The sequence below is a fragment of the Callithrix jacchus genome, chromosome 5, assembly GCF_049354715.1.
Source record: "Callithrix jacchus isolate 240 chromosome 5, calJac240_pri, whole genome shotgun sequence".
Classification (NCBI taxonomy): domain Eukaryota; kingdom Metazoa; phylum Chordata; class Mammalia; order Primates; family Cebidae; genus Callithrix; species Callithrix jacchus.
The window spans coordinates 74,077,673-74,101,933 of NC_133506.1; the positions used below are offsets into that span (position 1 = coordinate 74,077,673).

The following is a 24,261-nucleotide window of genomic DNA, read 5'->3' on the forward strand; positions in this document are numbered from 1 at the left end:
GCGCGCACGCGCAACGATAGTCAATGGCGGTCTGGAGAGACTGGCGGAAGCCAGCTTTGCAATATGGCGGCTGAGGCAGACGGAGCGCTTAAACGGCTGCTGGTGCCGATTCTTTTACCTGAGAAATGCTACGACCAACTTTTCGTTCAGTGGGACTTGCTTCACGGTGAGTTTTATTCAGCATCCGATCCAAGTCCTGCTAGAGTGACCGTGGACCCTTCTTAGTCCAAGGCTTGACCAGCGACTGACGGCAATTACTGCCGCCACGCCGAGCTGGACGGAAGTCACTTCTGAGAGGGGCGGAAGTGTCTCGGGCTCCTTAGAGGGAGGACGCCATATTTGTGCTAGTGGGGAAGTCGCCGGGTGGAATTACTTCTTTGTGGAGTTTGTGATTTAGCGACAGTGAAAGACGAAAAGACTCAACTTCTATAAAACAAAATAAAAATCAAGTCAAATCGTGCCAACCTTTATTAGATTGCTAGGCGAATTAAACTTAATTCAAAGCCCCTGATGAATCGGGTCTTCAATGCACCCCTAAAGGCTCCACCACCCTGATTGCTTTCTTTCCAGCGTTCTCATAGTCTGATTTCAGAATACTTTGCCTTCCTTCTTTTGTATTTCTTTTTTTTGGGGGGGGGGACAAGAGTCTCACTCTGTTGCCCCGGCTGTACTGCAGTGGCGCTATCTAGGTTTACCACAACTTCTTCCTCCCGGGTTCAGGTGATTCTCTTGCCTCAGCCTCCTCAGTGGCTGGGATTACAGGCATGCGCCATCATGGCCCGCTAATTTTGTACTTTTAATAGAGACGGGGTTTCTCCATGTTGGTCAGGGTGGTCTCGAACTCCCAACCTCAGGTGACTGCCCGTCTCCGGCCTCCCAAAGGGCTGGGATTACCCGGGTGAGCCACCGCGCCCGGCCTTTCCTTCCTTATTCTGATTGTGAGACAGCTTCGAAATAAGGCCCACCGTCAGACCATTTGGGAAGCGTCAGTATGCCCCCGTCAGTTCATGCTACCTGTCTTAAGTTCGTGGAGCACTTTGTTTTAGCCGCATTTATGACCCGTGAGAGTCTGACTCCCATTGGACCAAGCTCTTTGAGGGGCAGGCTTCAAGGCTAGAGAAGTTATGGATGGCCAGGGCATAAAAGCTACTAGCCCTAGAAGGGTAAGGTTTAGTCCCTGAGTAGGGGCCAGGGACAGAGTGTTCAAGAAAGAGTCGTATGGGCCAGGTGGGGTGGCTCATGCCTGTCATCTCAGCACTTTGGGAGCTGGAGGCGGGTTGATCACCTGAGGTCAGGAGTACCAGACGAGCCTGGCCAACATGGTGAAACCCTGTTTCTAGTAAAAATACAAAACATTAGCTAGGCATGGTAGCGGGCACCTGTAATCCCAGCTACGCAGGAGGCTGAGGCAGGAGAATCACTTGAACCCAGGAGCAGAGGTTGCAGTGAGTGGAGATTGCCGCACCACTGCACTCCAGCCTGGGCAAAAGTGAGACTTTGTCTCAAAATTAAAAAAAAAAAAAAAAAAGCCCTCCCTCTCTCCTGCCCTCCATCGCTCCTTCCCCCTTGCAAAATATAAAAAATAAATGATACGAAGACCTGTCTTTGGTGAAAGAAGACATGTGAAATGAATGGGCCACCCATTGGCCCAGAGAAAGTTCTCAGCCTTTTTTTTTTTTTTTTTTTGAGATGGAGTTTCACTCTTGTTGCCCAGGCTGGTGTGCAATGGCACAATCTCCGCCCACTGCAACCTATCCCAGGTTCAAGGGATTCTCCTGCCTCAGCTTCCCGAGTAACTGGGATTACAGGCATGTGTCACCACGCCTGGCTAATACTTGTATTTTTAGTAGAGACAGGGTTTTTCCATGTTGATCAGGCTGGTCTTGAACTCCCGACCTCAGGTGATCCGCCCACCTCAACCTCCCAAAGTGCTGGGATTACAGGCGTGAGCCACCACACCCGGTGTGTTTCTTACTTTTATACAGGGAAGCAATGGAGATTGTGGAGATCAAGCCAAGTCTGGATGTTAACTTATAGGGAATATAAGATTGGATGTGGGGTGGGTAGGCATTGGAGAAAAGCTATTTTGGAAAGTAATAGTCCGGGGTCAGGCACAGTGGCTCAAGCCTGTAATCCCAGCACTTTGAGAGGCTGAGGTGGGTGGATCACCTGAGGTCAGGAGTTCAAGACCAGCCTGGCCAACATGGTAAAATTCCATCTCTACTAAAAACACAAAAATTAGCTGGGCATGGTGGTCCGAGCCTGTAATCCCAGCTACTTGGGAGGCTGAGACAAGGGAGTTGCTTGAACCCGAGAGGCAGAGGCTGCAGTGGGCTGAGATTGGGCCACTACACTCCAGCCTGGGGTACAGAGCAAGATGTCTCAAAAAAAAAAAAAAAAAATGAGGTGGTTTGGAGCAGGAAGGACTAGGCCTTTTTCCCTGCCCTCCGCCCCTCCTCCCCCAAGACAATGTAAGACCATGGTGTGGGTGAGGGGGGTTGGGGACAGCCCACGGGAGTACTTCAAGCCTTGCTCTCAGTTTCCCACTCTACTGTCTGCTTTACCTCTTTTCTCAGTTCCCTGCCTCAAGATTCTCCTCAGCAAAGGCCTGGGGCTGGGCATTGTGGCTGGGTCACTTCTAGGTATGTATCTTATTCCTGCTGTTTGGTTGGGGTTGGAGGTGCTAAGAGGCCGTCTACTGTGTGGGTGTTGCTCTGTAGCTGTTGTGTTGCATCCCAAAGAACAGAGCCTCCCCAGTCCTACTCTTCTCATCTTTTCCCTAGTAAAGCTGCCGCAGGTGTTTAAAATCCTGGGAGCCAAGAGTGCCGAAGGGTTGAGCCTGCAGTCCATAATGCTTGATCTAGTGGCATTGACTGGGACCATGGTTTACAGCATCACTAACAACTTCCCATTCAGGTGAGGGGCCACCCACCCTCCCTGAGGGTAATACCACAACCCTAATGGGGATTCAGATGAAGGAGGTTACAGGGAAGGAAAGTGGCTGGGTGAGGTGGCTCACGCCTGTAATTCCAGCACTTTGGGAGGCCAAGGTGGGTGGATCACCTGGGGTTGAGTTTGAAACCAGCCTGGCCAACATGGTGAAACCCCATCTCTACTAAAAAAAAAAAATACAAAAATTAGCTAGGCATGGTAGTGCGCACCTGTAGTCCCAGCTACTCGGGAGGCTGAGGCAGGAGAATTGCTTGAAACCAGGAGGCGGAGGTTGCGGTGAGTCAAGATCACGCCATTGCACTCCAACCTGGGTAACAAGAGTGAAACTCTGTCTCAAAAAAATATATATATATATTAGCCAGGTGTGAGGTGGGCACCTGTAATCCCAGCTACTTGGGAGGCTGAAGCAGGAGAATCACTTGAACCTGGGAGGCAGAGGTTGCAGTGAGCTGAGATCGTGCCACTGCACTCCAGCCTGGGCCACAAGAATGAAACATTAAAAAAAAAAAATGCAGGGGGAGAGGAAGTTTTAAGCCCTTTTAGAAACAGAATTTTCACCAGTGGAGGTGACCTTGAGAAGGGGTGATCATCCCAAGAATGGCCAAGATTCAGAATGAGCCACTCACATGTGGGGACTGTAGAGAAGCCTGAACAGAGCATCGTGTCCCTGGATGGGCTATGGAGGCTTTCCCTGCCTCTTTCTAGGCCCCTGTTTCTTCCTCCCAACTCTTGACTCTGCAGCTCTTGGGGTGAAGCCTTATTCCTGATGCTCCAGACGATCACCATCTGCTTCCTGGTCATGCACTACAGAGAACAGACTGTGAAAGGTGCTGGGGACTTACCCAAGAACAGGCTGCATGGTTCCTGGGCACTCTCGGACCTGGGAAAGCCAGATGATGTTGAGGTTGACAAGGACTCCTGTCTCCCCACTCCTAGGTGTCGCTTTCCTGGCTTGCTATGGCCTGGTCTTGCTGGTGCTTCTCACACCTCTGACGCCCTTGACTGTAGTCACCCTGCTCCAGGCCTCCAATGTGCCTGCTGTGGTGGTGGGAAGGGTGGGTACCAGGAGCAAGGGACAAGATGTTGTTGGGTGGACGGAGGGGGAGGGTCAAGGGGCAGACTGGAAGGTCAAAGTGTGGGGTGTTGGACTTGGGGCAGTGGGGAAATTAGTGATGGCAGTGTAGGAAGGGCTCAGATGACAGAGCCAAAGGTCTCAACTCCTCCCCTAGCTCCTCCAGGCAGCCACCAACTACCACAATGGGCACACAGGCCAGCTCTCAGCCATCACAGTCTTCCTATTGTTTGGGGGCTCCCTGGCCCGAATCTTCACTTCCATTCAGGTGAGTGCAACATCATCTTTCCAGAAGGCACTAAAACCTTATCGTCTTACTTCTCCCAGCTAAGGGCCAAAGCTGCCCCTGTCAGGAACCTTTGTCCATAAGGGAACCTTTCTTGAGTTATGCTGAAGGGTAACCCTGGCTCTGTCTCTTACGACCAGGAAACTGGAGACCCCCTGATGGCTGGAACCTTTGTGGTCTCCTCCCTCTGCAATGGCCTCATCGCTGCCCAGCTTCTCTTCTACTGGAATGCAAAGCCTCCCCACAAGCAGAAAAAGGCGCAGTAGAGCCAGCTGATAGTCATTCCGTTTCCACTCATTTACCCAACCTCAGGGTTCTCCCCATCTGAGCCAGCCTGCTGGTGTGACTTACTCATCCGCCATTCCTCTGCAGTGGCAGACTTCCTGAGCCAGTTTGCTTTTAGTGGAAACAAATGGTTGATAGATCCAGATCCTTAGAAAAGGAGAGGATAGGGGTAGCGTCTTCCAAGCCAAAGTTTTGACATTTGAGTGCTTTTCTAACATGTACTGTTAACTCAATCATTCAGCCAAGCCTCTTCCTCTAGCAGCAATTTCCCTGTTTAACCCTCTCCCTGGGCAAATGTTTTACCCTGGCCTCTAACCTCCCTACTTCCCTTCTGGCCCTACAAGAGAGCCTGGACAGCAGAGTGGAGGGAACTGGGGGGCTGTGGCTGGCTGCCTTCCTCCCTCACTCCCTCCCTCAGCCTGATTGGGACTGCCTCCGAGACCCCAGTGCTGGGGGTGGGGGAAGGTGGACAGAGAATGACTCAGGCAGGGCCCCAGGGTGGGGTGAGGAGGTTCCTGCTCTGGCAGGTCTAGGCGGAAGGGAGTGGAGATGGGGCTGGTTCCTGCTGCAGTGAGGGGAACAGATGGGACAATAAAGACTGGAGACGCAGTTGAATAATAGAAAACTGTGTTTAATACTACCAAAAATATAACTGTGTGCTGCTCTCCCTGGCTTCCATGGGAGGACTGCAGGCAGACCCTGAACTGTAGTCCAATACAGGAAAGGGTCGGCCGCCTGGGGTAGGGAATGCTGCTGGTTTAAAAAAGGAAGAGGAGGCCGATCCGGTGAGGTCTGCATCCATGAGGGTTAGAGGTGGGTTAGGGGCATGGGGGTACCAGAAAGGGGAGGGTTGTATGGAGTGGGAGAGGCAGGGGGCAGGTAGGGGACATAGTGGGGCAGCAGCTCCCCCTGGAGCCTAGGGTCACTCTGAGGGAGGGAGCACGGTGAGGGGGCCTCCAGTTTGCAGTGGGAAGAGCTGCAGAGAGAAACAAGAGGTTAGGGGGCACTTCCTGGATTGGAGGTGAGTCTGACCAGTTCTGGGCAGACAGGGGAGAGCTTGCCACCCACCCAGCCCTGGCTATGCAGCCTGCTGGGCGCAGCAGGCCTGGAAGCCAACCCAGCGATGGAGCCCTCGGCCCTGTTGGGGCACGCTTGGGCTTGCGTGCTGCAGGGCTGTTTCCTCTTGGGGCGTCAGGCCAGGAAGGGGCAGAATGGGCTTGGCCTCTCCTTACCCCGAGGGCTGGGAGAGGAAGTCGGGTCACACACAGGCCAGCAGTAGGGGGGAAATGGGGCATCTAACTAGGACACAATTGCATCCAGGGGTCTCTGTCACCTGACCCTGCAGGGCCACCACCTCCAGACTGAGGTAAATGCCCTCTGGGAGAACCCTGGCCCGCCCAACCCTACACTGGCCTCGGAGGTACTGGGGTCCGTGACCCCCACACCTTGGCCCGGAGTGGCCTCTGGGTAGGCTCCCGTCCTCCGGCGTCTGCCCCTACCCAGGCTCCACGAGAGGGGCGCAAGGGCCTCCGACTTCAGCTCGCTTCCCAGGCACTCACCCATAGCTGCCAGGCAAGTAGGCTGTCGAGTAGTTGGGGGGTTTGTACCCAAAGCCTCTGCTGGGTTGGGTGGTCGCATACCCTGGCCCCCAGAGTGGGCCGCCGCTGCCCAGGCTGCCTCTTCCCTGTCCGCAGCGGGACGGTCCGGCGCCCGCGCTCTTGGCCTTGCGCCGAGGCCGGTACTTGTAGTCGGGGTAGTCGCGCAGGTGCCGGGCGCGGAGCCGCTTAGCCTCCTCCACGAAGGGCCGCTTCTCCTCCTCACCCAGCAACTTCCACTGCGCGCCCAGGCGCTTGGAGATCTCGGAGTTGTGCATCTTTGGGTTCTGCTGCGCCATCTGGCGGCGCTGAGCGGAGCTCCACACCATGAACGCGTTCATCGGCCGCTTCACTTTCTCCAGGGGCAGCACCCCAGGGGCCGCGGGGCTCCCAGCACCCTCCCGCTCCTGGGGTCCAGAAGACGAGGAGGCAGCAGCCGTGGGAGCCGGAGGCTCCAGGCTCCAGGCCTGGTCCTGTGAGGAGCCCGGTAGCGCCATGGGTCGGGAGAAGCCTTAAGAGGGCGTCCTGAATGCCCTCCCCTCAACGTGAAGCGTTGATCCTGAAAATGGAAGGGTCTTCCCAGTCTGGAGTCGTTGCCAAAGGAACTTGGGTTTCTAAAAAGTATATTTCATCCCTAAAGCCCACCGCTTAAACTGGAGCCTTTGCTTCCAACCAGTTCGGCACACTTTGGGGAGAGTTGAATGCCAAATCCGCTGTCTGGTGTCCCCGCACTGAAGAGGTGCTGCCCTGAGGCCTCCTGACTGGGGGTACCCCCGGTTCCTCTCCCCGACCCGCAGCTGCAACCAGACCGACCTTCCGTAGAGGGGGTAAACCATAAAGAGCTTTGTGGTCTCCGGAGTTCCCGCAGCTGCCAAGCGCAAATGCCACAGACCTCTCCCACCTGGGTTCAGCGTTTGCGGCAGGCGGGCCAGACCTAGGAACAGCTTTTAGACTGACTCCGCCCCAGTCCCTCCCAGAAGACTGCCCTCCTTAAGGGCGCCAACATCCGCCGCCTGTAGATAAACCCAGGTGTCCTGTTTGTTCCAGCCCCCCCCCCCAGGGTGCCACGCCTCCCACGCCCAAGACCTGCTGTCAGGCCTTCCAGCCCCTGGCTGCAATTGCCTCCCCTCCCTGAAGCAGTGGCAATTTAGAACCAATTCTTTCCACAATGGGATCAAGCACTGGGGGATCAGGTGCCCTTAGGGCTGAGTTGTGCTGAGAGGAGTTTCGGAGCATCCCCTCCACCCCAACCTCTTTACTGGTGCCTATTGCTCTTCAAATTCCAGACCTGCCCCTGTGGCAAGAAAGGCTGAGGAGGGAGACCATTTTTGTTTCCTGAGTCATTCCAGCAGGTGCTTGGACGGTGATTCAACCCCTTTCCCAAGTGAGAAAATTTAAGCCCTCCCAGCTCCAATCCCTAAACCTAGATTTCTCTCCACTGCCATTGAATTATGGCAAGTTTTATCTTCGGTCCTCCAAGTCATGAAGGGGCAGCCAGGAAACCCAGGACAACGCCCCCGAGTTGAGAGGTCTGTGGTGTGCATGCTGGAGAAAAAGCTTAGAGCCAGATCAGAACACCAGCAAGGAAAGAAGGCTGGACACCAGGCTTTCAGAGGCTGCTGTGAGGGAACCCTGCTCCCCTCTTGCCAAGGCCCAGCCCAAGCCCCAGGCTTCAGGTAATCGGATTAAGCAGCCTGCCTTGGCTCCCAGCTTCTAGCAGGAACAGCTCCAGCTCTGAGCAGCCCTGCCTAGCCTGTGCCATGACTCAGGGTATAGGAGTGGCCCAACTCCCTCTACCAGCAAACTTGGGGGAGGAGAGAAGCAATAAGGCACAAGACCCCCTCCCCTCTGGACCAGGAGCGAGTACCTGGACCTGGGGAGTTTAAGAATGTCAGAAATTCCCAGAAGACAGACCATCTTTGGGACAAGAGACAATGAGAAATCAGGTATGGAGGAAAAGAAAATGAGCCAGGGGCTAGGGCAGGTCAGTCCTAAAGAAACAGATGGACCAAACTGGGGACAAAGGCGGCACAGGAGCCACAGAGCCATTTGGATTTTTTTATTCTCTTTTTAAATACTGTACAGTGAAAAATAAATACGCCTTCTCATCCACCAGACAAGGTCGGTCCCCTCCCCCTGGGGACCTTGTCACCCCCCTTCATATACACCCCTGGTTCTACTCCAAAACCTTCCCCGTGCCTCCCACCCACTTATCTCTTACTATCCCCGTCTTCCACAGTGATGAGGCCCCAGAAATGGGGGGTACAGGATGGGAGGAGGGATAGCAGGGGAGGCCCCCTGAACGGTCAAATCTGGGTGGGTCAAGGAGCACCCCCCCACCAACAGGTGGAGAATGGGGGTGTTCAGAGAGAGATTGGGGCATTAGAGGATAAAGGCACATCCAGTCTGATGGGGGAGAGAGGCTCCCCTTACCCTGGGGGTAGGGTGGACAAGAGGGAGGGGGTATGACCCTGTTACACACCCCTCCACTAGCTCCTGGAGGTTGGGGGGTACCCAAGCTGCTGTGCCACCCCCCTCCCCCCTAGATAAGAGCAGCTCCAGCGCAGGTCAGTTGGGCCTGTGAGGGCCATGGTGTTGGGCAGCAAGCGAGATGGAGAAGGGAGGGATGCAGGCTGGAGGTTTTATGAAACCCCATTCACCATACTACCCAACTCCAAGGGGGCAGAGAGCTCCCCATTCTCCGAGGGGCCCTTAGGAAGCTTGCTGACAGAGTCACCCTGAGAAGCAAGTGGGAAAGAAAACAAAATCAAGCACACGGTGAGCAGAAACTCAGGTGAGGGACATTTCCTACCATCCAAGCACTCCTGGCATCTGGTGATCCAGAGGTTGGTTCCTTGATCCCATGATCCAGTCTCTCTTACTTGGGATCCAGAAAATGTGAACTACATAATCCTCTCTATCCCATTCGAAGTTGACACTATTCTAAACTCCATCAGACACAACTGCCTCTGCAATTCAGTAACAGATTTCTTTTTTCTTTTGAGACAGAGTTTCGCTCTTGTTGTCCAGGCTGGAGTGCAATGGCGCAATCTCAGCTCACAGCACCCACTGCCTCCCTGGTTCAAGCCATTTTCCTGCCTCATCCTCCCAAGTAGCTGGGATTATAGCCATGCACCACCACACCCAGCTAATTTAGTATTTTTTAGTAGAGACAGGGTTTCTCCATGTTGGTCAGGCTGATCTCGAACTCACACCCTCAGGTGATCCACCCGCCTCAGCCTCCCAAAGTGCTGTGATTACAGGCGTGAGCCACCACCCCCAGCCTCGGTAAATTTCTTTGTGAAATTTTGTGCACCCCCTGCCCCATAATAATAAAAAAAAATGATAGAGTAAACCACATCTTGCCTGCCTACCTTCTGTCCTGAAAGAGAGTCCTCTGAGGGTTTAGTGCGTTCCAGGGGTGGCCGCTGGCGGCTCTGAGACTCTGCTCGTGAGATATAGTCAGCCACAGTCACTAGGGAAGGCAGGACATTAAGACTTTGAGATAGTTTGCCATGAAAATTACAAAAGAAAAAAAAAAGATGGAATTCTGGTAGCCAGCCCAAGATACCCACTGAACCCGAACCCCTGATTTTCACAGGGTAGGAAGTATCCCATTCTCTCAGCTCTGAGGAAGAATTCTGGTGTCCAAAGTTGGCTGACCTGGTTGGCGGTCTCCACTGATAGAACCATCAGTCCGATTACCACGGTTACGGCGGCGGCGGCTGCGATTACGACGTTGGGGTCTTGATTCGTCTTCTGTAGGGTAGGGAAAAACCAGAGTCACACATCCAACCTCCCACCCTCAATTCTTACCCATCTCTAATTTTCCAGATCCCAGGCACACCCTCACCCAGGCCATTCTCTGTCATGTTGGGCCCATCTGATTCCAGGCCTCCATCTATGATGGTCCTGTCTTCATCAGTGCGGCGGCGGCGGGAGCGACGGCGCCTGGCACTTGCTGGGGGGGGTTCCCCAGGCTCTGAATCAACCGGGGGCTCTGGTTCAGATGTGTCCAATAGGCTGTAGGGATTACTGTCTGGATCCTTCAGCACTGGTCAGAGAAAGAAGAGGAGTTGGCAGTTAGGTACCCATCATCTTTCCTTTTGGCCCATATTCATGAACACAGCTGTCTGGTACCTGAACTAATAGATGAAGAATTATATCTTGAAGTGGGTCGGGGGGCAGGTGGGGGTCCTCTTCCCCGTCCCCCAATCGGCCGCCTCCGGCTTTCTTCCCCTCGGGTTGGGGGATCCCTGTCGCCAGGCCCAGCTCTGTTGGGCTCCTCTCTCTTCTCTGACTCAGTCTCAGAAGCTGTAGACACATCTGAGCTGGGGCCTGAAGAACACAGTGGGGTTTATTCAGGGCCATTCATCCCACTCCAAGATCCATCACATTCCCCAAGTTGGAAGAATTCTCCTTCTTACTCACAAGTCCCCCAGCCAATCACCTCTTCATCTCCATTACAAATTTCCCCAAACTTCCATCCAGACCTCTGCCCCTACCCACAAGCCCCGCCACTCCTTGCCTCCTGTTCCCATAGCTGTCTCACCATAGGCAGCACCGCCTGTCCTCCGGCCACGGCCCCGGCCCCCATAGCTGCCCCCATAGGTTCGAGTCGCATGGAGGGAGGAGGAGGAGCTCTCATCAGTGCTATATCCAGCCTTGTCACTGCCACCGCTGCCCCGCCCACTCCCAGGAGGGCGAAAGCCCAGCCCAATCTGCCGAAGCTGCTCATCAATTTGCAGCCTTTCCAAGCGAAGCTGCTCTACCTCCTGGTTGGGTAGAAGATATGAGAAGGAGAAATACAATCAGTGCCTTACTTCATGCTTCTCCACCCTGACTGTCCCTCTCTATATCTAATCTCTCAGGAATGTAAGGAGAAGGAAGATAACTGGCTAAACCAGAAGCCCCGAATTTCCACAAATGTTTTCTGTTCTACACAGAGAAACAGGGCACCAAAATTCCTGAGTTTATCCCTACAGCAGTCTGAGTCCCCTTTCCACCCCTAGAGCTTTTCTCTCCTGGCCTGGGTACCTGCAGGTAGGAGAGGTGATACTCCAGCAGAGCCTGGGCATTGCTGATGTTCTCTCGGGTGCCAACAAAGATGAAGGGAACCATTCCCTGGAGAGCAGAGGGCAGAAACAATGGATCAGAAAGGAAAATGAAATGGGAGGATTGACCCTGCCCAGTCTCCAAGGGGAACCTGCCCAGTGGGATCATTCTGGGTTCTAAATCTACTAGGGTTAAACAAGTTTCTGTATTCCACCCTCTCAAAGAACTTATCCCAGCCCTCAGAGGACAATCCCATTTACTTCTGGAAACCAATTTCTATGCCCAGTTGTCCCGTACCCGTACCTCCTCCCTGGGGTTCTTCTTGTCATTATCACCTTCCACTCGAACCCTCACCACACCAGATTTATCCACAATCTCCTGGATTACTTTCCCGTTTTTTCCAATCACTTTGCCTGGAATAGGTAAAGGAGGAATTAAACCTTTTTTTTTTTTTGAGGAAATAATAAAATTGATAAAACGTCTTCCAACCTCATTTTCTTTCTCTATATGGGTTCCATTTACTTCATTCTCCTGCTTCTAGGTTTCTGATGTGCTTTTACAGGACAAAATATTATGATCCCTAGAAACTTATTCTTTCATTTTTATCACTCCCATTACAGACTGTTTTCTCTATCCTTGTGAAATTGGGAGTCCATAGGGAGGTGCCAATCCTTGGATACAAGCTCAGAATCACTATAGAGAATCTCAATTCTGACCTCTAACAGTATATACACACCACCAACTCACCAACCAGGTTCCTGGGCACTTGCACTGAGTCCTCAGAAAACTCAAGGTAGCTTCGGGCCTGTCGGCAAGCCTCAGGAGTCTAAAGGAAGAACAGTGGGGAGCTGTTACTGCATCAGAAGACCAGCTGGGAGCAGTGGCTCATTCCTGTAATCCCAGCACTTTGGGAGGCTGAGGCAGGCGGATGAGTTGAGGTCAGGAGTTCAAGACCAGCCTGGGTGATACGGTGAAACCCCATCTCTACTAAAAATACAAAAATCAGCCAAGCATGGTGGCTCACATCTGTAATCCCAGCTACTTGGGAGGCTGAGGCAGATTTCTTGAACACAGGAGGCAGAGGCTGCAGTAAATTGAGATTGCGGGCCGTGTGTGGTGGCTCACTCATGTAATCCCAGCACTTTCCAAGGCAAAGGAGGGTGGATCACCTGAGGTCAGGAGTTCAAGTTCACCTGGCTAACATGGTGAAACCCCATCTCTACTAAAAATACAAAACTTAGCTGGCCATGGTGACTCATGCCTGTAATCCCAGCTACTCGAGAGGCTGAGGCAGGAGAATCACTTGAACCCAGGAGGCAGACCTTGCAGTGAGCCAAGATCATACCACTGCACTCCAGCCTAAGCGACAAGAGTGAAATTCGGTCTCAAAAAATTGCGCCACTGCACTCCAGCCTGGGCAACAGAGGGAGTTTAGACTCTGTCTCAAAAAAAAAAAAAAAAAATGAATTAAACAAATTAAATGAATAACTTCAAAAAACAAAACATGGTGAAACCCCGTCTCTATGAAAAATACAAAACTTAGCCAGGCATGGTGGCACATGCCTGTAATCCCAGCTACTTGAGAGGCTGAGGCAGAAGAATTGCTTGAACCTGGGAGGCAGAGGTTGCAGTGAGCCAATATTGTGCCACTGCACTCCAGCCTAGGTGACAGAGTAAGACTCTGTCTAAAAAAAAAAAAAAACAGAGGACCTTGGCCAGGCACAGTGGCTGACACCTGTAATCTCAACAATTTGGGAGGCCAAGAAGGGAGGATTGCTTGAGGCCAAGAGTTAAGACCAACTTGGGCAACATAGAGATCTGGTCTTTTTTTTTTTTTTTTTTTTGAGATGGAGTTTCACTCTTGTCACCCAGCGTGGAGTGCAATGGCACAATCTCAGCTCACTAAAACCTCCGCCTCCTGGGTTCAAGCAATTCTCCTGCCTCAGCCTCCCAAGTAGCTGGGACTACAGGCATGTGCCACCACACCCAGCTAATTTTTTGTATTTTTTTGTAGACAGGGTCTCACTCTGTTGTCCAGGAGTGAGTGCAGTGGTGCAATCTTGGCTCACTGCAACCTCCACTTCTCCGGTTCAAGCGATTCTCCTGCCTCAGCCTCCCAAGTAGCTGGGACTACAGGCATGTGCTACCACACCCAGCTAGTTTTTTGTATCTTTAGTAGAGCCAGGGTTTCACCATGTTGGCCAGGTGGATCTTGAACTCCTGACCTTGTGATCCACCTGCCTTAGCCTCCCAAAGTGCTGGGATGACAGGTGTGAACCACCACACCCGGCTATTTTTTGTATTTTCAGTAGAGATGGAGTTTCTCCATGTTGATCAGGCTGGCCTTGAACTCCCGACCTCAGATGATCTGCCTGCCTCGGCCTCCCAAAGTGCTAGGATTACAGGTATGAACCAATGTGCCCGGCCTATTTTTTTTTTTTTTTTTTTCTATTTTTTGGTCTCACTCTATTGACTTTGTTGCCCAGGTTAGTTCAGGGGGACCATCACAGTGCACTGCAGCCTCAACTTCACAGGCTCAAGTACTTCCCCTGCCTTGGCCTCCCAAGTAGCCAAGTAGCTGGGGCCACAAGTGCATGCCACCATGCTCAGGTTTTTTGTGTGTGGTTTTTTGGGGGAGGGTAAAGACAGGGTCTATGTTGCCCAGATTGGTCTCAAACTCCTGGGCTGAAGTGATTCTCTTTTCCATCTTCCCACTTCAGCTTTCCGAGTAGCTGGGACTATAGGTATACACCACCACTTCCAGGTAATTTAAAAATTTTTATAGAGATTGGGTCTCTCTATATTGCACAGACTGGTCTCAAACTCCTAGGCTCAACTGATCCTCCTTTGACCTCCCAAAGTGCTGAGATTACAGATGTGAGCCACTGTGCCCAGCCTGAGGCTTGCTTTCTACTTTGGCCTCTCTTCCCCCTATTCCCTAAGAGACCCAGAATAAAGAGATCCTTTGCTGACCTCCCCATAGATGCGGAAAGTGCAAGTCTCTTCACCCAACTCAATGGCTGTCACTCCAGGTACTTTTCGGGCCTGCTGGATATTGGCACCGTGAGTCCCAATTGCCAGTCCCATCAGGTCCTCTCGAACTGTGAACTCCTCCTGGAAGGCTGCTGCCAACTGCTTGCTTGTCTGAAAAGAAAAGTCACTGTAGGAATCATGGTGGTAGAATCTCAGAACACAGTCCCAGGCACATGACCCTTTGCCTAACTTAAATAAGGAAAAATGTATGATATAATAGAAAGCCAAAACCACTCTAGAGTCTGCTGACCACCATGACCTATGTGGAAAGGTCAGGAACTTTTTTTTTTTTTTTTGAGATGGAGTCTCGCTCTGTCACCCAGGCTGGATGGAGTATAGTGATTTGATCTAGTGGATGACCTCAGGTGATCCACCACCTCAGCCTCCCAAAGTGCTGGGATTACAGGCGTGAGCCACCACGCCCCACCAAGGTCAGGAACTTTTAATTCCACTCCTACCTTCCAAATACCAATGGTTTATAGGGGGAGGGAAGGTAATGAGGGCAGAGTTTGGACTGGGACCCACCAAAGTTCTAGATTTGGCCCTAACAAACGTCTGTGTATATGATCCTAAACAAAACACACTCTGCCTCTGGTGTCATCTGCTAAGAGATTATATCCAATTTATCTTATTCTCAAAACTAGCAAGAGGATTAGACATGGCTGTTGTGAAAGTACTTCTCACAAGGTACATGCAAATGTAAGGAACTCTTACCTTAACCAAACGAGTATCAACTCATCCCCAAATAAAACCTAACAACTTAAGTAAAAAGCCAAGAGGTTAAGAAAAACAGAAAACATGCCTACAGAACATCATACTTTCACTTCATTTCTCAATCAGTCCTTAGAGGAACCCCTGGATTCAGGGGTAGGAAGAAAGGAAAGGTTTTAGAAGACTGAATCCCATGTTGTAAGCACCAAATAGAAAAAATTAGCTGGGCATGGTGACGTGTGCCTGTAATCCCAGCTACTCAGGAGGCTGAGGCAGGAGAATTGCCTGAACCCTGGAGGCGGAGGTTGCGGTGGGCCGAGATCATGCCATTGCACTCCAGCCTGGGTAACAAGAGCAAAACTCCGTCTCAAAAAATCTTTTTTCTTTAAAAATATCTGGGCTGGATGCGGTGGCTCACACCTGTAATCCCAGCACTTTGGGAGGCTGAGGCAGGTGGATCACCTGAGGTTGGGAGTTCAAGGCCAGTCTGACCAACATGGAGAAACCCCGTCTCTACTAAAAATACAAAATTAGCCAGGTGTGGTGGCACATGCCTGTAATCCAAGTTACTCGGGAGGCTGAGGCAAGAGAATCACTTGAACCTGGGAGGCAGAGGTTGTGGTGAGCCAAGATAGTGCGACTGTACTCAAGCCTGTGCAACAAGAGCAAAACTCCATCTCAAAAAAAAAAAAAAAAGAGGCCGGGTATAGTGGCTCATGGCTGTAATCCCAGCACTTTGGGAGGCCAAGGCAGGTGGATCACCTAGGGTCAGGAGTTTGAGACCAGCCTGACCAACATGGTAAAACCCCGCCTCTATTAAAAATACAAAACTAGTCAGGTGTGGTGGCACATTCCTGAAATCCCAGCTACTTGGGAGGCTGAAGCAAGAGAATCATTTGAAGCCGGGAGGCAGAGGTTGTGGTGAGCCCAGACTGCATCATTGCACTCTAGCCTGAGCAACAAGAGCAAAACTCCATCTTAAAAAAAAAAAAAAAAAAAAACACCTGAAAAGGAGACATTCCTAGATTGCAATACACTACTTCTACTTCCAAGTTGGATAGGACTGAATTATAGCAAGGATTTATACCAGGCAAGAAGAAAAAGTTAGAAAAAGAAACTAAGTTGAGGCCAGGTGCAGTGGCTTATGCCTATAATCCCAGCACTTTGGGAGGCCAAGGCAAGCGGATTACGAGGTCAAGAGATCGAGACCATCCTGGTCAATATGGTGAAACCCTGTTTCTACTAAAGAATCCAAAAGAAATTAGCTGGGCATGGTGGCGTGCGCTTGTAGTCCCAGCTATTCGGGAGGCTGAGGCAGGAGAATTGCTTGAATCTGGGAGGTAGAAGTTGCAGTGAGCCAAGATCACACCACTGCGCTCCAGCCTGGCACCTGGCTACAGAGTGAGACTCGGTCTCCAAAATAATAATAATAATAATAATAAAATGAAAGAAACTAAGTTGAGTTGCTGCCTTAGGAAGGGAGGGGAAGAGATCTACAATGATTTATAAGCATCTTCTAGGTAAGCTCACAGAGCAGCTGGGTTTTCCTTTTTTTTTTTTTTTTTTTTTCTTGAGATGGGGTGTGTCACCCAGGCTGGAGTTCACTGGCACAATCTCCCCTCACTGCAATTTCCGCCTCCCAGGTTCAAGTGATTCTCCTGCCTTAGCCTCCCAAGTAGCTGGAATTACAGGCAAGTGACACCATTGCTGGCTAATTTTTATATTTTTAGTACAGACAAGGTTTCACCATGTTGGCCACACTGGTTTCAAACCCCTGAGATCAACCGATCTGCCCACCTTGGCCTCCCAATGTGCTGAGATTACAGGCTCTCGTGAGCCACACGCCCAGCCACAAGATCTCAAAAAACAAGGGCATGGGACCAGCACTGTGGATCACGCTTGTAATCTCAGCACTTTGGGAGGCCAAGGTGGGCAGATCACTTGAGGTCAAAAGTTTGAGACCAGCGTGGCCAACGTGGTGAAACCCTGACTCTACTAAAATTACAAATACTAGCTGGACATGGTGGCATATACGTGTAATCCCAGCTACTTGGGAGGCTGAGGGAGGAGAAGTGCTTGAGCCCGGGAGATGGAGACTGCAGTTAGCCAAGATCACGCCACTGCACTCCAGCCTAGGCACCAGATCGAGGCACTCTGTTGTAGCACCTGTAATTCCACCACTCGGGAGGCTGAGTTAGGTGAATCACTTGAACCTGAGAGATGGAGGTTGCAGTGAGCCGAGATCATGCCACTGAATTCCAGTCTGGGCAACAAGAGCAAAACTCTGAAAAAACAACAACAAATACATGTCCCTGTTCATTCTTTTTTTTTTTTTTTTTGTAGATACGGGGTTTTACCAAGTTGGCCTGGATTGTCTTGATCTCCTGACCTCGTGATCTGCCCGCCTTGGCCTCCCAAAGTGCTGCGATTACAGGCGTGAGCCACCGTGCCCGGCCTCACATGTCCCTGTTCTTAAATCTTTGCAGCTGGGTGTAGTGTGGGTCATGCCTGTAACCCTAGCACTTTGGGAGGCTGAGGTAGGAGGACTGATTGAGACCAAGGGTTCAAGACCATGCTGGCCAACACAGCAAAACCCTATCTCTATTTTTTAAGTTAATATAAAATTAAACAAACAAAAAAAGACTGCACCTATGGCTATGTTTAGTTTATTTGGTACACTTTACCAGACAGATCAATAGAGTAAGTCCTAGGACAGCTAAATATTCTACCTTTTGTCAATCAGAAAACCTACACATTGGAAACTGAAGCAGATAAAAGTTTGTATCAGGCCGGGTGTGGTGGCTCACGCCTGTAATCCCAGTACTTTCAGAGGCTGAGGCAGGTGGATCACCTGCGGTCAGGAGTTCAAAACCAGCCTGGGCAACATGGTGAAACCCCGTCTCTACTGAAAAAGTAAAAATTAGCCAGACTTGGTGGCATGAGCCTATAATCCCAGCTACTTGGGAGGCTGAGGCAAAAGAATTACAGGGAGGTTGCAGTAAGCCAAGATTGTGCCATTGCACTTCAGCCTGGGTGACACAGAGGAAAACTCTGTCTCAAAAAAAAAAAAAAAATAGCCGGGTGTGGTGGCTTGCACCTGTAATCCCACCTACCCAATGGCTGAGGTGGGAAGATCACTTATCATCACTTGAGCCTGGGAGGTGGAGATTGCAGATTGCTCCACTACACTCCAGCCTGGACAACAGAGCGAGACTCCTTCCCAAAACAAAAAATAAAGTTTGCATCATCTGAGGGTAATGGTAAGCTTTTACCCACTAGTACCAGGAATCCTGAGCAGGATCCCTGAAGAAGCCAAAGATTATCATGACCCAGAATTTGCAAAGGTGCAGAGAAAAGCTGCCCAACAAGATCAATTCACTTGATAAATGGAAATGGATATTCAAACACACACACCCTATTCACTTAGAATAGTATAACACCAAGGAAAAAGGGAATCTGATAGTTTTAAGATGTCAGAATTCAAAAAGATATCATAGAAATACTCTAGTCAGGCCAGGCATGGTGGCTCACGCCTATAATCTCAGGACTCTGGGAGGTCAAGGTGGGCAAATCACCTGAGATCCAGAGTTCGAGACCAGCCTGACCACATGTTGAAACCCCGTCTCTACCAAAAATATAAAAATTAGCTGGGTGTAGTGGTGCATGCCTGTAAAGCCAGTTACTCTTGAGGCTGAGGCAGAATAATTGCTTGAACCTGGGAGGTAGAGGTTGCAATAAGTCAAGATAGTACCATTGCACTCCAGCCTGGGTGACAAGAGATGCTATCTCACAAAATAAAAAAGTAAAAATTCTTTTTTTTTTTTGTGAGATTGAGTTTTTCTCTTGTTACCCAGGCTGTAATGAAATGGCGCAATCTCAGCTCACCACAACCTTCACTTCCTGGGTTCAAGCAATTCTCCTGCCTCAACCTCACGAGTAGCTGGAATTATAGGCATCCGCCACTATGCCCCATTAATTAATTTTTATCTTTTTAGTAAAGATGGGGTTTCACCATGCTGGCCAGGCTGGTCTCGAACTCCCAACCTCAGGTGATTCACCCACCTCGGCCTCCCAAAGCACTCAAGTGCTGGGATTATAGGTGTGAGCCACTACCCCTGCCTAAAAAAGAAATATTTAGGCTGGGTGTGGTGGCTCACACCTGTAATTCTAGCAGTGAGCCTAGAAGTTCAAGAGTGAGCCTAGAAGTTCAAGACCAGCCTGGGCAATATGGCGAAATCGCATATCTATTAAAAATACAAAATACTGGCCAGGTGCGGTGGCTCACGCATGTAATCCTAGCACTCTGGGAGGTGGTGGATCACCTGAGGTCAGCAGTGTGAGACCAGCCTGGCCAACATAGTGAAACCCTGTCTCTATTAAAAATACAAAAACTAGACGGGCATGGTTGCAGGTGCCTGTAATCCCAGCTACTTGGGAGGCTAAGGCGGGAGAATTGCTTGAACTCAGGAGGCGGAGGTTGCAGTGAGCCAAGATCATGCCACTACATTCAGCCTGGGCAACACAGCAAGGCTGGGCACGGAGGCTCATGCCAATAATCTCAGCACTTTGGGAGGCCAAGGTGCAGATCACTTGAGGTCGGGACCTTGAGACCAGCCTGGAAAACATGGTGAAACCCTATCTCTACTAAAAATACAAAAATTACCAGGCGTGGTGGCTTAAGCCTGTAATCCCAGCACTTTGGGAGGCCAAGACGGGCAGATCACAAGGTCAGGAGATCAAGACCATCCTGGCTAACAGGGTGAAACTCTGTCTTTAAAATAAAAAATAATGATAATAAAAATTTAAAAAAAAAAAAAAAAAAAATATATATATATATATATATATATATATATATATATATATAAATTAGCTGGGTGTGGTGCTTGACACCTGTAACTCCAGCTACTTGGTAGGCTGAGGCAGGAGAATCACTAGAACCGGGGAGGCAAAGGTTGCAGTGAGCCAAGATTGTGCCACTGCACTCCAGTCTGGGCAACAGAGTGAAACTCCCTCTAAAAATAAAAAAAAAATTGCTGGGCATGGTGGCGCACACATGTAATCCCAACTACTATGGAGGGAGAGGTGGGAGAATCACCTGAACCTAGGAAGTCAAGTCTGCAATGAGCCATGTTACTCCAGCTTGGGTAATGGGAGTGAGACCCTGTCTCAAAGGGGAAAAAAATGAGGCGGGGAGCAGTCGTTCACTCCTATAATGCCAGCACTTTGGGAGGCCAAGGTGGGCAGATCACCTGAGGTCAGGAGTTTGAGACCAGCTTGGCCAATGTGGCAAAACCTTGTCCCCACTAAAAAAACACAAAAATTAGCAGGGTGTGGTGGTACACGCCTGTAACCCCAGCTACTTGGGAGTCTGAGGCAGGAGAATGGCTTGAACCCAGGAGGCAGAGGTTCCAACAGTGAGCCGAGATTGCACCACTGCATTCCAGCCTGGGCAACAAGAGAGAAACTCCATCTTAAAAAAAAAAAAATGAAAAAAAGAAATGTTCTAGTTTATCTATTAAGTTGTGAGAATGAACCAATAGGAAAAAAATTAAATATAAAATTTTTTAAAAAGAAACAATCTAGCCTACTGACCTCACTGTCACAGAGGAAGAAGATAAATCTCAGTGTAATGAAATGTATTTGCCAAAAGACAATTATATGACAAGACTTAGCATTCCAAGTCCAGTGGTTTCCCATTGTCCAAATGGTTCTCTCTCTTTTTTTTTTTTGAGACGGAGTTTCGCTCTTGTTACCCAGGCTGGAGTGCAATGGCGCGATCTCGGCTCACCGCAACCTCCGCCTCCTGGATTCAGGCAATTCTCCTGCCTCAGCCTCCTGAGTAGCTGGGATTACAGGCAAGCGCCACCATGCCCAAGTAATTTTTTGTATTTTTAGTAGAGACGGGGTTTCACCACGCTGACCAGGATGGTGTCGATCTCTTGACCTCATGATCCACCCGCCTCGGCCTCCCAAAGTGCTGGGATTACAGGTGTGAGCCACCGCGCCCGGCTAGTTCTCTCTCTTTTTTAAATGTCTACCTCATATTCAAATGACATTCATATTTCTTTTTTTTTTTTTTTTTTTAAACCAAATGGTTCTCAAATATATCCTGCAGAGCAGTTTGGTTTCCAGAGGTGATTTAGGGGTATTGGTAGAAGTAAGAGTCATGCCCCCTTTCCACTTTTAGACAGAGCTGCTCTGATTCATTTTATGCACTGTGCTTCCAAGTAACATTTCACTTCATCGAAGAGGGTACCATCGGCCAGGTGTGGCGCTCACGCCTGTAATCCTAGCACTTTGGGAGGACAAGATGGGTGAATCACATGAGGCCAGGAGTTTGAGACCAGCATGGGTAACATGGAGAAACCCCATCTCCTCTAAAAACATAAAACTTAGCAGAGTACGGTGGTCCACGCCTGTAATCCCAGCAACTCAGAAGGCTGAGGCATGAGAACAGCTTAAACCCGGAAGGTGGAGGTTGCAGTGAGCCAAGATTGCACTCCAGCCTAGGCAACACAGCAAGACTCTGTCTTAAAAAAATAATTTGGCTAAAAGAAATTTGAAAATAATTTCACTATGACATGACAGAGCTCTGTCATCTGGAGGAGTCTGAGATAAAATAGCTGACCCACGTTTAATTGCCCAGTAAAAAACTCTTTATCCTGTAAACACAAGAGCATGGGTGGAAGACAGGGTAGGAAGAGAGGAAGACAATACCCTTCAGCAGGAGGAAAAGGAGCTAACAATTACCTCTAGGTGCTTGGTAGCTTCTTCATTGCGGGACATTAGTAATAGTTTGGTGCGCAGGCTTCGGAAATGCATATCACCCAGCAGAGATGCCCGCTTCACAGGGGCTTCTGTGGTTGACTAGGAGGAAACCAATGGGAAAGTCACGAAAACTGGCTTGGAATACTGCAGGAGAGGCAGGGACCAGGAATCAGTCCTAAATCCCTGGAAAAGGGTTAAGAAATTAAACTAGGAGGCCAGGCGCAGTGGCGCACGCCTGTAATCCCAGCACTTTGGAGACAAACGCAGGTAGATCACAAGGTCAGGAGTCTGAGACCAGCCTGACCAACATGGTGAAACCCCAACTCTACTAAAAATACAAAAATTAGCAAGGTGTAGTGCCATGGGCCTGTAATCCCAGCTGCTTAGGAGGCTGAGGCAGGAGAATCGCTTAAACCCGGGAGGCAGAGGTTGCAGTGAGCTGAGAGAATATGCCATTGCACTCCAGCCTGGATGACAGGGCAAGACTCTGTCACAAAACAAAACAAAAAGAAATGAAGCTAGGAAGGGGGAGTCCCACAAAGGCTCATTATCGGGGTACCAAAGGAAAGTGGTTTTAGAGAGAAAACAAAGAGCAGGACAGGTGCAGTGGCTCACGCTTATAATCCAAGCACTTTGGGAGGCAGAAGCAGACAGATTACCTGAGGTCAGGAGCTCAAGACCAGCCTGACCAACATGGAGAAACCCCGTCTCTACTAAAAATACAAAATTAGCCAGGCATGGTGGCATATGCCTGTAATCCCAGCTACTTGGGAGGTTGAGACAGGAGAATCTCTTGAACCCGGGAGGCAGAAGTCGCGGTGAGCTGAGATCGCACCACTGCACTCCAGCCTGGGCAACAACAGCGAAACGTCATCTCAAAAAATGTATAAATAAATAAGTAAAATAAAAATAAAAATAGAAAGCAAGGAGCAACTGTAAGGTGAGAGCTATATACTTTTTGAAAGTCCAAATATCAAGAGAGGTTCCCCAACCCAGATGGCAACAGGATTATCATGTTTTTAAAAAAGCTCATACATGAGGAAAACTAAAGAAAGGTAAGGCTACCTGGGCCTCTAGGAATCAGGAAAAATAAAGTCCTCTCTGACAAATAAATGTAAGCACATTTAAGCCCTTCCCTTTCTGCATAGGGGTTAAAAGGGGGAAAAAATGTTCAAAGGGCTTGTGTGAAATTCAGGCAAAATAGGCTGGGCGAGGTGGCTCACACCTGTAATCCCAACACTTTGGCGGGTGGATCATGAGGTCAGGAGTTCAAGAACAGCCTGGCCAAGATGGTGAAAACCCATCTCTACTAAAAATACAAAAATTATCTGGGCACAGTGGCAGGAGCCTGTAATCCCAGCTACTTGGGAGACTGAGGCAGGAGAATCACTTGAACCAGGGCAGCAGAGGTTGCAGTGAACAGAGATGGAGCCACCACACTCCAGCCTGGGTGACAAAGTGAGACTTGGTCTCAAAAAAAAAAGAAAAAAAGAAAAGAAATTCAGGCAGAATAAACTCACCAGAATGAAGAGCTCACTATTTGTGATGTTGAGAAAGATGCAGTTGGCTCCCAGGGCTTTCTTGAACTCTTTATGGACGTTTTCATTGGAGCAGCTGCAGAGAAAAAAAGTACTCAGAGGGCAGAATGCAGAAGAGTGAAGAATTCAGGGGAGGTTGGGCATGGTGGCTTGAGCCTATAATCCTAGCACTTTGGGAGGCTAGGGCAGGATGATCACTTAAGGCCACAAGTTTAAGACTAGCATGGGCAACATAGTGAGACCCTGTCTCTATTTAAAAAAAAAAAATTCAGAGAAGAAAGAGCAGGGCTCAGAAAAGAAGAGGGGCCAGGCGTGGTGGCTCTAGTCTGTAATCCCAGCACTTTGGGAGGCTGAGGCGGGTGGATCACGAGGTCAAGAGATCGAGACCATCCTGGTCAACATGATGAAACCCCATCTCTACTAAAAATACAAAAAATTAGCTGGGCATGGTGGTGCGTGCCTGTAATCCCAGCTACTCAGGAGGCTGAGGCAGGAGAATTGCCTGAACTCAGGAGGCGGAGGTTGCGGTGAGCCGAGATCGCGCCATTGCACTCCAGCCTGGGTAACAAGAGCGAAACTCCGTCTCAAAAAAAAAAAAAAAGAGGGACCACAGTTAAAGAACAAGGATGGAAAAATAAAGGAACTGAGTGTCTTCTTAGCAAGAAGGGTTCTAGAGGGCCAGGGGAACAACAGAGAAAACTGCAAAGTGGGAGTGAGGTCTGGGAGAAATCAAGCCAGAGATTAGGACTGTCAAGAGGGCCCTCGTTCCCACCATCCTTAACACTCACGCCTCTCTCAGATCCTCGGGCACAGCCATGGTAACCTTGAAGAAGCTGCCTTTGGTTGCAAGGGGATTGGGATTAACTGGCCGAAGTCGCTCCAAGGTAACAATTTCATTGTAGGTGGCATCACAGGCAGCATATTCAATGACATAGAACTGGTATACGGTAAAAAAGGAGAAGTTGT

General features: G+C 50.0%; 3 protein-coding genes across 6 annotated transcripts in view; 1 reads left to right on the plus strand and 2 right to left on the minus strand.

The window, feature by feature from the left end:
- Positions 1–52: 52 nt before the first annotated feature.
- MPDU1 (mannose-P-dolichol utilization defect 1) lies at positions 53–5,220 on the plus strand. Of its 4 annotated transcripts, XM_002747958.7 has the most exons (7): positions 53–166; positions 2,577–2,642; positions 2,784–2,916; positions 3,694–3,779; positions 3,889–4,007; positions 4,182–4,292; positions 4,451–5,220. In XM_002747958.7, the coding sequence occupies exons 1-7, from the start codon at positions 64–66 to the stop codon at positions 4,574–4,576; spliced, it is 744 nt and encodes a 247-aa protein (XP_002748004.1). In that variant the 5' UTR covers positions 53–63; the 3' UTR covers positions 4,577–5,220. The 4 variants fall into 4 exon arrangements, with proteins under 4 accessions (XP_002748004.1, XP_008994836.1, XP_017827823.1 ...); XM_008996588.5 differs by lacking the exon at positions 3,889–4,007 and having other exon boundaries at positions 3,694–3,856; XM_017972334.4 differs by lacking the exon at positions 3,889–4,007.
- On the minus strand, positions 4,448–7,106 carry SOX15 (SRY-box transcription factor 15). Its single transcript, XM_002747957.4, has 2 exons — positions 6,155–7,106; positions 4,448–5,571 (listed from the first exon to the last, which is right to left on the minus strand). The coding sequence occupies exons 1-2, from the start codon at positions 6,685–6,687 to the stop codon at positions 5,403–5,405; spliced, it is 702 nt and encodes a 233-aa protein (XP_002748003.1). The 5' UTR covers positions 6,688–7,106; the 3' UTR covers positions 4,448–5,402.
- A 1,128-nt stretch (positions 7,107–8,234) lies between these two features.
- FXR2 (FMR1 autosomal homolog 2) overlaps positions 8,235–24,261 on the minus strand; it is a 28,040-nt gene continuing 12,013 nt past the window's right edge. Inside the window, exons 5-17 of the mRNA XM_002747956.6 lie at positions 24,084–24,232; positions 23,278–23,371; positions 21,740–21,856; positions 14,219–14,389; positions 11,993–12,071; positions 11,549–11,658; positions 11,228–11,314; positions 10,743–10,965; positions 10,331–10,528; positions 10,044–10,244; positions 9,854–9,949; positions 9,565–9,665; positions 8,235–8,928 (exon numbers count right to left, since the gene is read on the minus strand). Of these exons, the coding sequence (XP_002748002.2) occupies positions 8,833–8,928; positions 9,565–9,665; positions 9,854–9,949; positions 10,044–10,244; positions 10,331–10,528; positions 10,743–10,965; positions 11,228–11,314; positions 11,549–11,658; positions 11,993–12,071; positions 14,219–14,389; positions 21,740–21,856; positions 23,278–23,371; positions 24,084–24,232 (1,722 nt within the window). The 3' untranslated portion in view covers positions 8,235–8,832. The remainder of the gene's footprint in view (positions 8,929–9,564; positions 9,666–9,853; positions 9,950–10,043; positions 10,245–10,330; positions 10,529–10,742; positions 10,966–11,227; positions 11,315–11,548; positions 11,659–11,992; positions 12,072–14,218; positions 14,390–21,739; positions 21,857–23,277; positions 23,372–24,083; positions 24,233–24,261) is intronic.

Coding starts and splice junctions, on each gene's coding strand:
- MPDU1 (XM_002747958.7), top strand. CDS start 64: ATGGCGGCTGAGGCAGACGGAGCGCTTAAACGGCTGCTGGTGCCGATT. Junction 167..2,576: donor TCAGTGGGACTTGCTTCACG/GTGAGTTTTATT, acceptor CTCTTTTCTCAG/TTCCCTGCCTCAAGATTCTC. Junction 3,780..3,888: donor CAGAGAACAGACTGTGAAAG/GTGCTGGGGACT, acceptor CCCCACTCCTAG/GTGTCGCTTTCCTGGCTTGC.
- SOX15 (XM_002747957.4), bottom strand. CDS start 6,687: ATGGCGCTACCGGGCTCCTCACAGGACCAGGCCTGGAGCCTGGAGCCT. Junction 5,572..6,154: donor TACTTGCCTGGCAGCTATGG/GTGAGTGCCTGG, acceptor TTCTCTCTGCAG/CTCTTCCCACTGCAAACTGG.